This window comes from Zingiber officinale, chromosome 4B (genome assembly GCF_018446385.1).
Source record: "Zingiber officinale cultivar Zhangliang chromosome 4B, Zo_v1.1, whole genome shotgun sequence".
NCBI classification, from domain to species: Eukaryota; Viridiplantae; Streptophyta; class Magnoliopsida; order Zingiberales; family Zingiberaceae; genus Zingiber; species Zingiber officinale.
The window spans coordinates 82223726-82237670 of record NC_055993.1 but is presented as its reverse complement, the minus strand read 5'-3'; the positions used below and the strand labels follow the sequence as shown (position 1 = coordinate 82237670).

The 13945-nt window shown below is 35.0% G+C and overlaps 1 protein-coding gene across 2 annotated transcripts; it reads left to right on the top strand.

Moving 5' to 3' along the window:
- The first annotated feature begins 4246 nt into the window (after positions 1 to 4246).
- On the top strand, positions 4247 to 12495 carry LOC121975289. Of its 2 annotated transcripts, XM_042526860.1 has the most exons (9): positions 4247 to 5246; positions 6474 to 6529; positions 6609 to 6691; positions 7248 to 7326; positions 8196 to 8306; positions 9159 to 9268; positions 10058 to 10141; positions 11457 to 11494; positions 12386 to 12495. In XM_042526860.1, exons 1-9 carry the CDS (start codon positions 4331 to 4333, stop codon positions 12454 to 12456), a joined length of 1548 nt encoding a protein of 515 aa, XP_042382794.1. In that variant the 5' UTR covers positions 4247 to 4330; the 3' UTR covers positions 12457 to 12495. The 2 variants fall into 2 exon arrangements, with proteins under 2 accessions (XP_042382794.1, XP_042382795.1); XM_042526861.1 differs by lacking the exon at positions 11457 to 11494 and having other exon boundaries at positions 12386 to 12494.
- The last annotated feature ends 1450 nt before the right edge of the window (positions 12496 to 13945 follow it).

Below are 13945 nucleotides of genomic sequence, written 5' to 3'. Positions count from 1 at the left end.
ACATCTTGATTATACAAGTTTAATTGATATTTTTGCTAAACAACAAGATGTGTTATATTTAAATGATTAGTAGTAATATTTATCCTTTTTATTTGATTATATTTTACAATATTAAATGTTATTTACCTTCATATTTTACTTTACATATTGTAGGTTCTCTAAAAAATGACAGCAATATGCATTGTACTTTTATAATTAAAATGGAAGCAAGATGTATTGTATTAAATAATTACTCGTAAAATTTATTTTTTATTACATTTTAAAATATTCATGTTATTCAACTTTTTATTTTATTATATATTTTGTAGGCTTGCTAACAAGTTTTGGTCACACGTCGAAAGAAGGACTATATTTTGAAGTGTGGATGATTTTTATGGCTAAAATAATAGTAAGACGTTGTAAGGTGGTACTTTTTTTTTTTTGAAGCTCGACTTAGACCGCCAAAATATCAAGTTGTCAACCTATGGACCTTAAACCATCAAGTTGTCAACCTAATTATGATAGGTCATCATTTTAGACCTACTCCTACGGTTGTAGATGAACAAAATGTTTGTGAGCAAGTTTGATATTCGACTTGGTAAGAGTTTGTTTATATTAGTTCAATACACGTAAAATCAATTAAATGAATAAGTTTGAACAACCTGTTAACTAAACGAACATGTTTAAACATATACATGTTCATCTCATTAATACTCATGAATAGAGATTGTGAAGTGTTCGTGAACAATATTTATGAATATTTTTAAAACATTATTCATGAAACATGCTAAATAGCAAAGAAACTTTCAAAATAAACAAATAATTTGTATTATTAAGCTCAATAACCAATCAAATAAATTAAAATATAAAAATTTTAAACAATCAAACAAGTTTAAATTGAGAGCTTAATAGTATATAAAAAAAATCAAACTCAAGCCAAGTTTAAATCAAGATCAAACTTATAAAAAAAATTAAGTTAAACTTGAACAATTATTTCAATGAATTGATTCATTTTAGATTTGGCTTGATTTAGTTCGATTACCTTATTAAATAAACTTTAATATCACAAAGTTTGACATGTTTACTTCCCTAGCTATTCTAACACCAGCACCAATCAATTCTTATTTTATTGTTCCCTCAAATTTCTCATATCACAACTTTTTTTTTGGTAATCTAGATATCTAACTCTTTGAATTAATTAATCCTAGAGGTGACCAATATGACTCCATGAAAGTTTTATACCGGTCAGCAAGGTAAATTGGGAAGTGCTCATGGATGCTCATTTAAGCGGACAAATCTAATAATGTTGTCCACTTGGATGAGCCTTCGTGAGTGCTTCCCAATTTACGTTGGTGGTTAGTGGAAAACTTTCATGGAGCTAGATCGGACACATTCAGGATTAATCAATTCGAATAAAAATTAAAAAACATCCATTTTCTAAAAAAAAATGTTAAAAGAGCAAGTCATCATATATTTTATCCCTAAAATACCTCTTATCCAACATTATTTTAGCAATTATTTGATAACCGCTACAATATTGTGTTGGTGCAGTTTGTACTAATGATCTAACTCAGTTTTTGATAAATAATAAGTGGATTAAAGTTAGAGTGTTTGTGGCATAATTGCTTCACTAAATGTGCAGGAGTTGATGAGTCTAGAGGACCTGACACTAGGTTGAAATCCAGCTAGGTCCGCGGGACCTGATAGCTGGTGCGAAGTCTAGATAGGTCTACGAGACTTGATATTTGATGGGAAGTCAGGTTAGATCCGTGGGATCTGACAACCGACCGAAGTCACCTGACAACTGGCGAGAAGACTTGGTGGGTCAAAGGTGAGTCAAGTGACTACAGTTGGTAAGTAAAAGGTAAGCAACTAAAGGAGAAATCCAGTGAGGAAGCATTCCCGGTCGAGGGAACAGTAGGCGTCGATCCATCTTAGGTCCATTTGGGAAACATAAGCTGAGACCTTGACTAGATCCTGATATCGAGGATATATGATTTAATTACTACTACTATCTTACTGTATTTTGTGTTAACTTTGTTTTTGCGGGATAATTTTTTTTTGCCCGGACTAACTCTTTTTTACAGGGGAAAAGTTGTTGAAAAAGGGTGTCCGGGCGCCTGGACCAACTTCGCCCTAGCAGCCTGGCCAGACACCCGAGCAGTTTGGGCACTCGGAGCTGGTCCAAGTACTCGGACCAGAAAAGTCATCCAAAAGTTGAGTTAGAGCGCGACGACTGGGTGAACCCATGTTAACGGTCCAGGCGCCCGAAGGTGGATAACTTAACGGATCAAGTTTCGATAAGAGATCACCACGTCAACAATGGTCCAGACACCCAGAGGGGTTTCAGGCACCCGGAATGGACCTATATAAAGGCCTTCGACGAGTGGTTTCAAAAAAATCATCTGCTACGACTTTCATATTCGCGTGTTGCTCCGAAAAGGCTCCGACGACACCGAAAGACTGCTTTGAAGTTCGAAGAACGAAGACTTCTTCAATTTCTTTTCTATTTATTGATAACATTTTTATTTCAGTTCTTGTACTCAGAAATCTTTGTAACTTATTTTCGAACTGATAGTGATTGGCCAACAAAAGTATTCACCGAATGCGAACCTTGGAGTAGGAGTCGTCGAAGATTCCGAACAAAGTAAAAATTACTTGTGTTAGCATTTTGAACTTCCGTGTTTATTTTCCGTTGCGTATTCTCGATTTAAAAAAAAAACAATGAACGCTATTTAGGGGTGACAATTTTTGACCCGACACGAAAACACAACTCGAACCGAACACGAAAAAATCAGGTTAGGTTTGGGTAGTTTCGGGTTCGGGTCAAAATCGGGTCGACCCAATTAACCCAATTAATAAACAGGTCGGGTTCGGGTCAACCTGAAATGACCCAATTACAACCCGTGAACCCATTTATAAATAATTATAAATTTAAACTAAAATTACAATTTTAAAAAAGTTAAAACTATAAACATAGAGATATGTTATTGATTGCAATGTTGCCATGACTTATCATTTACGATATGGATTTTCAATTTGTGTAGATAAATGTTATTTTAAATTTTTAATTTAATATACAAAATTTCTTTAATGAATTCATGTCATGTTTGGGTCAAACGAGTTAACGGGTCGGGTTCGGGTCAAGTGCAAATAAACAGATCAGGTTCAGGTTGAATAGTTTGATCCGAATTAATAATCAAGTCGGGTTCAGGTTGTCATTTGCCAACCCGCCATCCTGCCAACCCGAACCCGAACCGAATTGCCACCCCTAACGCTATTCACCCCCCTCTAGTATCTTTCCGATCCAACATATTATTCCTTACTTCCATGTTTTATTATAGTAGCTACGATAAACTGCTATAATATATAGAAGCTATTAAGCAACTATTACCACTATTTTAAAATGATTTTGATTAATTTAAAGAAATTTAAATAATTTTGACTATATTGATAAATAGTACTTTCATTTAATAGTATTTTCACAGTTGTTATAATAACATTGAAAGTAATGATATTCTTGGGACAAATATCCGATGAGATATTCTTTTATTTTATTTTTTTTTAAAAAGAGATGTCGATTTACTTAATTCGGACTACTCTTTTAATTTTTACCTAATAGTTTTAGATCAATATCCAAATGAAATCAAACTCAAGTAGAATTGGAATTATAATTTGAAATGGTTTAAATTCCAATTCGTTATTTCAATCGCAATTTATTTGAGTATATAAATAGAGTTATTTGAATTAAAAAAATATTTTTGAATAATCAAATAAAATATTACAAATTTAAATTCAATTAAAAAATATTAAAATTTTAAATATAAATTAAATTTTTTTTAGAGACGACATGCTCGATTGGGTTGCACCCTTAGAGCACCTACATCAACTATCCTATCCAAAAATTTTATCTTAAATTTTAGATTGGGTAGTTAACAAATTTTTGCATCAACTATCCTATCTATTCCCTAAATTTAGATTTGATGAATAGTAATTCTCTAAATTTAAGAAATAAAATTACTATCATAAAAATAAAATAATAATTTTTTTAATCTCTCTCCTTCCACTCCGTCTCTTCTTCCCCTCATTTTATAAATATAATAATAAAAAAATAGAAGAAAGAGAAGAAAATAAAAAAAAATTAAAGATGATAAAAATTTTAGAATAATTGATATGATATATAGTGAAAAATGATTATATTAAATTTTAAATATAGTAATAAGGAAATTGACGTGGATGCCCTTACATTCAGTTCGAGCTTGCGGTTTTAGAATTTGGCTCTGTGATTGTATTTGATTTCTTTAGTTTAGGGTGTGGCTGGTTTTGAGTGATCGCGTTCCTCTCCCCAAAAATGGCGACCTCCAAATTGTGGTCTACCCTCTTCCTCTCCTACTCGGCCGCCAAACTCAACCCTCGTCTCTTCGCCAGGAACCCCTTCTCTCCCGCTCGGCGCCTCCTTTCCACCACTGCCACTCCTTATCCGCTATACTACGAGCTCATCCGCTACCGTCCTGCCCGCGGCTCTACCTCCCGCCGTCGGCTCCCAAATGCGCATGACGGCTCCGACCAGCCGCCCCCCGCATCGTCAGACGCAGCTGAAGTACTCTCCGACACCGCCGGCTCCTCCTCCGAGGCCGCCATGGACCGTTCCAAGCGGCGGTACTACCGCAAGCGGCAACGCCGCATGTACGGAGGCTCCGACGACGAGGACCGCCGGCGCGGCGCCGGAGACGAATACGTAGAGCTCGAGCCGGAGGTAATAGACTTCCCTCGCCTTCACCCACGCGAGGAGGAACTTTACTTCTACGACGCTTTTGCGTATCCCTGGGAGAAGGATAAGCACTATCGCATGGTGTACCAGCTTGAAAAGAAGTACTTTCCTCAGTATTCCTTGGATAAGGCTTTCGTCGACCCCATGGAGCCTGTACCGCCGGCATCGGCAGAGGAAGGTGTGGTGAAAAAGAAAGGACGGAAGCCGAAGAAAGGGAAGGATGGTAGCGAGGAGAAGGATGAGAGGGCTTTGATCTTTTTTGAAGAAAGCGTGGAGAAAAAGGACAATCTTGCCATCAAGAGTGTGACGGAGAAGAAGGTCGAGGAGTTCTTCAAGTGTTTGAGGAAAGTCCCAAAGGCTGGTAACAGGCAGGGAGCTGTAGCTGCCCCAATAACGGTGGAACAGGCTGAGCCGTATCTCGTGAACAGGAAGACTGAGCTTCCTCCAAGGTGGGATGGCCCATCCGGGACTGTAGTTCTTGTGGACAAACCTAAAGGTCTGGTTGCTGCTTTTTATTTCTTTCGACTAATGTTGTTATTTCAATAGTTCAAATGTTCAATGGCCTTATATATAATGTTCTCACTCACCATTAGAATGTGATGGTAAAATATTAGAATGTATAAACCAGAAATGATGTAATGAATATGTTCAAGTCGTTATTAACATATGCAACCTTATTCTAATTGGATTGCATCAGGTCGACTATTGAAAAATGTCAAAAACTGCATCAGGCATGGATCAGGCCATCCCGAACAGTTGGGACTTATGCTTGTTGTTGTTGTATCCTGATGGAATAACAGCTAAAACATAGCCATTGAAGAAGTGATCATATCAATGACATAGAGACACTAATTGAATGAAAGAGTTAAATACCCAACTGACATCAGAAAATATAGAGTCTTGCACTAAACTTAGATAAATATTTTCTATGGGTAGTTTCAGGATTACACAGATTTTAGGTTGATAGCTGATTACTCTTCTCTTAGCCTTTTCAATGCAATTGTGTGCAGGTCATGTGCTGTTAACTTTTATTCATTTATTTATTTTTATCAATTATTCATTTTAAATTTCTGGAGGTATCACATCCTGAACTTTGCTGCAAGCCTAGCAAAGTGAAATGAGATACCATCCCAATCAGGCTATCAAACTAGAAAATCACCCATGAACTGAATATAGACATATAATTAATTATCAAACCAGTATCCTCAGATATTCTAAACTAAAATTATTCTTTTTGGCTGCCAGAACCCTGCGTGTTCTTCCTGCTTCTACTTGCACACATTGCCTTTTTCTCAAGTTCCTTTGCTTTGTGTGCCCATGTCATTCATCCCTTTAATTGTTTAGTTATTGGCTTATTGCACAATATATCGATTCATTTACGCTTTTACTTTCTTAGGTAACTAGCCATTATCATGTCATCTGAACCCAGATTCTCTTTGAATTGATTACACTCTTTTGCATTATTTTGATATCAAGGCTACATCATTCAGGATTTTCATACATCATTCAGGATTTTCAAATGAATATATACTCCTAGTACTAATTCAAGTGGTAAAATAAAGGCTACAACCGGATGGTTAATATGTCTTGATGATACCATATAGTCGCATATATGCTCATCCATCGTGGTCGATACAATTGATGACTCTTCTGAATCCAGAAAACTTTTACTTGTTTTGATCCAATTACTAGTTGGCTGAAATTTAAACTATAATTTTGGTAGGATGGACTTCATTTACTGTTTGTGGGAAGTTGCGACGCTTAGTCAAAGTTCAGAAGGTACTTAATTGTTCTTTCACAAACATGTCTTTTATTGGTAGTTTGAGTGGACGCCTATCTTGAAATTTTATGTTCGCAGGTTGGGCATGCTGGTACTCTTGACCCGATGGCCACAGGGTTATTAATTGTTTGTATTGGTAAAGCCACAAAAATTGTTGACAGGTACCTGCCCCCTTCATTGTAATCAGTTCATTCACTGCCTAAGATTCTTTTGACAAAACCAACATTTGTGCTCTTGTGTACCTATCTATTCTAATTTGGTTTGATACTAAATTTTGTTTTTGATATACTAAACTGGTTATTCAATTTGTCTTCCAAAAAGATAATCATTGTAGGGCAAATGTGTAAGAGAAATATATTTCAATTTCCAAGTCCCAAGTCTTCTAATGCCAATTCCACTTCCTGTCCTGTCATAATAAGCATTCAAGATCAAGTTTCATGTCAAAAATTAGTGATTTAATGATGGTTGATGTCGACCTGGAGAAAAATAGAGATTGAACTCTAGGCTTCCCTTGTCACATCATTGGGGTAAGGTTCGATGGCATGACTTGTTACCCTAAATGATTGTTCATTGTTAAATCATGCTACCTAATGCCTGGATTCTGTTCAATGATTCACTGTTTTGTTTCAAGAGCCTTCTTTTGTTCCATGTTGCTTTTTTGTGAATAAGTTTGTATCCATATTACTAAGTTCCTCATAAATTTATTGGATCCTGCAGGTACCAAGGTATGGTTAAAGGATATAGTGGTGTTTTCCGTCTAGGAGAAGCTACATCAACCTGGGATGCAGATTCACCAGTATACCCTTTTTATTATACTATAGTTACTTCATCTTGACATGCAACAATGAAATATTATGTAATAAAATAAGTTAAATTGGTTTCAGGATTTTTTCTGGCCTTCTTTGTGTACTTTCCTTTTACTTCACTTATTATTTCTCATTTGTTTGCCCATCAAATGGGGTCACCTTCCCCATCCTTTTTGTTTTTGTTCTAGCCGTTTGTGATTATTCTATCTTTGTGTCTTATCTGATGGATCTTTTATTCTGTGTGGTGTTTCTAATGTTTAGCTGCAAAGTAATGCTCCTTTTTTTTTTTTTTGCCAAACTAAGGCCTCATTTTGGTTTGGAACAATGTCTTTTTGGTATGATTAATTTTGTTAGTTTTGAACAAGGCCAAGTAATTAGTTGCTATCTTAAGTTAACATTAGATATATATGTAACTATACTCATCTTTGGGTCTACTCTAATTATTAATAGGGCAGTCCTTAATCTACTGTTCATTTTAATAGGCTTTTGTGACATTCCTAGATTCTTGAAGGGGAAACTTCTATAACATTATCATAGTTTGTTTTATATATGATAGCAAATCCTGGAAGCTAAATATATTAATCACAGTTGTTGCAAATGAATGTGATGTAACATGAAAATCATGAAACTATTAAGTATCACAAGAAACATGATGCCTTGTTTTAGAAGTTGTTTATCTGCCAACAGTTACAGTATGCCATTGTATTTTTGTCTTGGTTTTACGCATTAGCAATCCAGATATGAGGAATTAACTTGCTTTATTCCTTTTTTTTACAATACATTTGTGTAGGCTCTGACATAATTGCAGAAGTTATCTTTCTTTCCATTTTGATTAAATTTATTTTAATTCTGTGACAAGGTTATTCAAAGAGAACCATGGGAACACATCAAGGATGATGATATAAAAAAGGCGGTTAAATCTTTCTTAGGAGAGATATGGCAAGTTCCTCCTATGTTTTCAGCCATTAAGGTTAGAGATCTTTGTTATTTTGGAAAATTTATCTGATTGATTCACACATTCAATTGACAATTTAGTGAGGAAACTTACAGTTGGTAGAGGTCATTTTCTTGAAGGCTCATCTTTCATGTATATGAGTGACGCTCCACGGGAGCTGGAAATGACTGATGGCAGAAAAAAATGTGATGAACACCTGGGTTGAATTTAGAATTTTAGATAATTATTTTTCTTATTATCCTTAAGAGCTTTGTAACTCTTGATTCTTTAGTTTTACATATCTAAGAGTTTCATAAAAAAGAAATATGGACGAGCACAAATATATGAATTAGGAATGATTATTATTACTCTCTTCCCTTTACTCTCTGTGGTACAGCATGTTATGTTGCACAGGAAATAGTGGAAAATCCAAACTTTTCCTAAATGTGTCTGTCTTGACATTTCAACAGAATGTATTATTTGCCATTTGACCAACCTTGGAATATATGACTTGCATGAAGTTGAAACTATAGCATAGAAGAGCTTATATGACATAGACAAGAAGTTTTTGGCTGAAGGTTTGTTTCATGGTGAAAAGATATATGTTACTAACTTGAATTACAATTGCTTGTGGTTAATTTTGCCTTTATTTGGTAGACTAAAGTGTATATATTAATGTGAATACAAACTGAACCTTTATGTTGGGATTTCTACGTCATCTTCTTAGCTTTACCATTAACATGTGTCAAGCCCATGGTGTTGGATTAAATGTAAACTCGTAAGACTTATTTATGTCAGAAACTATTCAACTAAATATGAATTTGGTGATGTTTTTAATTCGATATGGAATTCTTTCTTTTTCTCCTGACAAGTATTGTAATTAATTAGGTTGGCGGTGAAAGAATGTACGAGAAAGCAAGGAAAGGAGAAACAGTTGAGTTATCACCAAGACGAATATCAATATATCAGTTTGATATTGAGCGCAGCTTGGGTGACAGGTGCATCCAATGATTGTGTATTTTAAACAATGTTTGGGAACTTTTTCAATTTGGTTGACCTAGTTTAGTGCATATTTTAAGAAAATCCACTGAAGAACGATTCTTGTTGAATGATTTCATTTGTGTAATTGCTGTATTAGGGTTTAGGGTATCTGGTACACAAAAATTTGCCATTCTGATACTACATGATAAGTAATTACTTTTAGGATTTATCATAGGCTACTTATTTGTTTACAAACTTAAAATGATAGGTTGTATTGTGGTTGAAGGCTGATCTTTTTAGATGGTCTAGGTTTAATCCAGCAGGTCCAAGAAAATAGTTAATTTTTTTGAAGAGAAAAAGTTTTCTAGCTCTGCCACATTGGTTGGGCAAAATTTTTTTCGCACCGAGTGATGTGGTTTAAAATAGGGTTAAGATAATTAAACTTATAAAATTTAAAATTTCCTAGTCTAAAACTTTTACTTTCTAATTTGAATCCATCTTAACTCTCATTTTAAACTGCATCCTTTGATGACCATGCTCATTTCTTACTACCATCTATATTTTCGAATTGGGTGACTACTTTTCCTGAAAGCTTAAGTTGTTATGATTACAGACAGCATGCAACAAATTGCAATGAGGACGGATCATTACAGGAATTTTTTTGATAGCATACTGTAGAATACTTCAGTAGTAACTGGCTGTTAGAGAGTATAGTGTGGAAACATCCTTTCTACTTTCCCTTTTATCTGTGTTAGATAAGTTGTCAGGGCCATTATGATTATCCTACACTCAATTCTTCCCTGCAGGCAGAATCTGGTATTCAGAGTAACTTGTTCTAAGGGAACATATATCCGATCTCTTTGTGCTGATCTTGGAAAAGCTCTTGGCAGGTATTCTTTTTGTCCAGATAAATAACACTAGAACTTTACTCACAGTTCATGTGACTCATGCTGACGATAAATTATGGTGCATGTTAATGGTAGTCCAGGGCAATGTAAATATGTGAATTTATATAACGTGCGGTAAGTGGCCAGGGCTTTTCCATAAACTTAGTTTATCTTCTGCAAGGGCCACCAATTAAGCAACCTTGCATCTATTGGTCTTTTCTTATGGAAGTTATGTTTAAATCCTTTCCATTTTCCCTTCTCTAACTTAAGCTATTTCAATTGTTGATGTGTTACACTGTTAGTATTCATCTTCTGTTCTGTACAACTTAGTACTTCAAATTTCAATGCTTTTCCACATTCTCTAGTTTGTCTATCATGGATTCATGATTCCTTCAAAGATGTAATTCTTGTCGCTGTATAAATCAAATCTTGCTTCACATTAATTGCTGATTTGCATGTTTAAGATCCATGTCAGCTTCACATGCTTTGCTTCTAATTAGTTGCTTTGCTTATTATTATTGTTGGAGTTAATTGTCAGTGTCAGAGGTCTTGAAGGATTTTCAGTTTACAGTGTTTTGTTATTTGACGGAAATTGCATTGCTTCAAGTCTACTCTCTCACACAATATTGAATTTCTGGGTCAAGTATGATCTCTTTCTTTTATCAAATAGTTGTCTCCCTTAGAACTACAAGGATTTGGTGTCAGATGCATTTCAATGCAAAATCTCCCTTTAATACGGTATATCATTTTCCCCTGAAGATGTCATAGATGAGAAAGCTCCATCTTATCTAATTGTTCTCATAGACTATAGATAGTTAGTTAAACTTCTAATTGTGCTTTGTGGAACCTATCATGAATGTGTTTTCTCTGTATGTTCTTATTCTTTCTACCTCCTCCATGGTACATAGTCCCTGGTGTTCTGGCTATTACATTTCAAACAAGATTACTTAATTGGACATGGTAGGCTTTACTGTAAACTGAGAACAAAATAAGTTCATGTCTATTATCCATATGGACCAGCAATCTGAAGCATGCACAATGTATGAAATTAGCAAGATTGTCTGGTGTATGCTTATTCTTGTTGTCTCGTCTCCATGGTACATAGAACCTGCTCTTCTGGTTATTGCATTTTAAACAAGATTACTTAATTGGACATTTTAGGCTTTCTACCTTCCTTTCTTGTAAATTAGAACAAAAAAGTTTGTCTATCATCCACTTGGACCAGCAATCTGACCGCATGCATAATGTATGAAAATCACTGATGGTTTGCTGTTTTTTGTGTTCAATTTATTATGCTAATTTCTTATTATGTTTATAGCTGTGCTCATTTGGCTGCCCTACGAAGGGATTCAATTGGTAAGACATCTAGCCTTTTTGTCCTGAATTTCAAAAGCCATTCTTGTATTCTGTTTAGGCAGAAGATGTTTACACGGTTATAAGCTTCCATTTCTTGGCTATCATTTTTGCAAGAAATATATGATAAGTGAACCTGTTTGTATAGGTGTTGGTATTTAAAATCAGAGAAAATACTAGCAATTCTTTTGCTCTTTTCATGTAGCTTGTATTGCTTCTCATGACAAATGGTTTCATTTTGCTTCTGTGAGAATTGAGATATTTTCTAGTCGATTGCTGCTGCCTTTATGGTTTATGGTATGTATTTACTAGAGAAAGAACAAACTGTCAATTAAAGAAATGCAACCTTCATATGGTTCAATTAGCCCGTTATTTAAACCAGCATCATTGCTTTCTTCGTTCTAAATCTCATCACAAAATAAAAATCCAAAATTTTGTGAACAATGTATTTATGCTATTCTCAAATCTATATGGAAACTATTTTCTGATTGTTTCATGGTTCCAATTGCCATTGCCATTCACATCTCAAGATGAGATTTTTTTTCTACTGTATTAGACTATATCACAGGTATTCATTGTGATAACTATCTCCCTCTTTTCTTATTTTGTTCTATTTAAAAATAGTGGTCTGCTAGATACATGTAACGAGATCCACATGATTCCTAAACAGAGTGCTTATCAATTTGCTTTCACCCATTTTTTTTTTCTTGCTAGAAATTGTTTAAAATTATGCCTGGAGTTCTTATCAAACAATTGAAATGTAGATTACTAACTGTGATGTCCTGGAATAAATTATTACTCCTACATGGAATTTGAGCAAGCCAAAGTAAATTATTACTCCTGCATGGAATTATTACTCTTCTTGAGTTTGATGTTCATTATGCTTATTTCCAGGAGAATATTCAGTTGACGATGCATGGAACTTCGAAGAACTGGAAGAGCATATCACCAAGGGATACTTATGAGATCACAAGAAATTGTCAGATGTATACTGTGTTTCAAGGTCATTCTTGCTAGTAAATATGCATCAACACTAACCAGTATTATTTCTTGTGTTTATTTGGTACAATTTTCCTTCTTTTTAGGTTTCTCATGCATCATCAAACTTGTTTATGTACATGTTCATATGCTACGTGCCTTCTTTTCTCAGGAAATAAGAACATGGTGGATGATGGTTCTACTAACATACAAGCGCGTTGAATTACACTACAAATGCAAGAAACACTATAAGAGTGATCATCATGTCTTTTTATTGATCATGCCAAGAAGGGAATGAAAACATGGATCCTCGTGCTTGAAAGGATCTGTTCTTGTGGGCATTTCCTGTAGAGCTCACAATCGACAATATGATCAGCTTAAGAACAATGATCTTTTTTTTTTCTTCTTGTTTTATAGTTCATTGAGAAAGATGGAAATACAAGTAAAAAAGCATAAGCATGCTAAAAGTTTGATGGGGGACTGCTACAGCTTGCTGTTATGCTTCTTCCTGCTTGTTTGCCTCATCTCTGTTTCGTTATCGCTTCAGCTTCGATATCTTTGTGCTCCTGGCCCACTTCGGCGGCACCGGCTATCGCAATCTTTTAGCAAGGGCTCCGCTGCGGTCATCTCGGCGAGGGTGGGAACTTGAGACGGTGGTTCCATTTGTGGGAGGCAGTGAGATGGCAGCCGGAGTAAAGATGATTCCCCCTCGTGTGATCTTCTCACGACTCGGTGCTTGGGCCGATGCGGCGGTATGAACGAGGAGATGGTGGTGGAGGTTGCAGAACCAAATTCATTAGCCGCGTGACTTTAGTCACGGGCCCAGGCACACAAACTTTTAAAATAAAATAACTAAAAATTAAAATATATTAAAGTTCTTGAATTAAAAACACATAACAATGAACATTGACATCGCCATTCATGTTTTTGCCTCTCCTTACTTGGAAAGATATACTACTCTAATTTTGTGTTTGTTAGTAGTTACATTAAGAAACATATCCCTTTTAATACTTACTCTAACCCTTAAATAAACAATACAAACAAATTTATTGTTGCACCAACCCTCAGGCATGAATTAATCATCATCAATTAGAATCTTACTAATCAAACTATTTATTTTTTCAAAACAAAAGCAAACATGTCATATATAAATCATAGTAACCTTTCTTGGATTTCTTACCAAATGATGAAACGTGAGACATTCTTGTCATAAAGCCCCAACAGGCAATTATGAGCTGGTCCATTAACCTTCGCATCCCACTGCACGTCCTGTTCTTTATCCTCAGTTTTTTTTGATCCACTGTCAGAAAACACTCACTCCGATAATTCTTCAGTAAAAAAGTAAAAAAAAAAAACTTTCTGAATTAATTTCTGATATTTTTACCTTTTGATTTTTACCGCAGTTTTTTTTTCTGCTCTTTTTTAACTTCCCTGCGCAGCAGATTTTATATATCTCTGGAAAAGTTAAACCTTTAT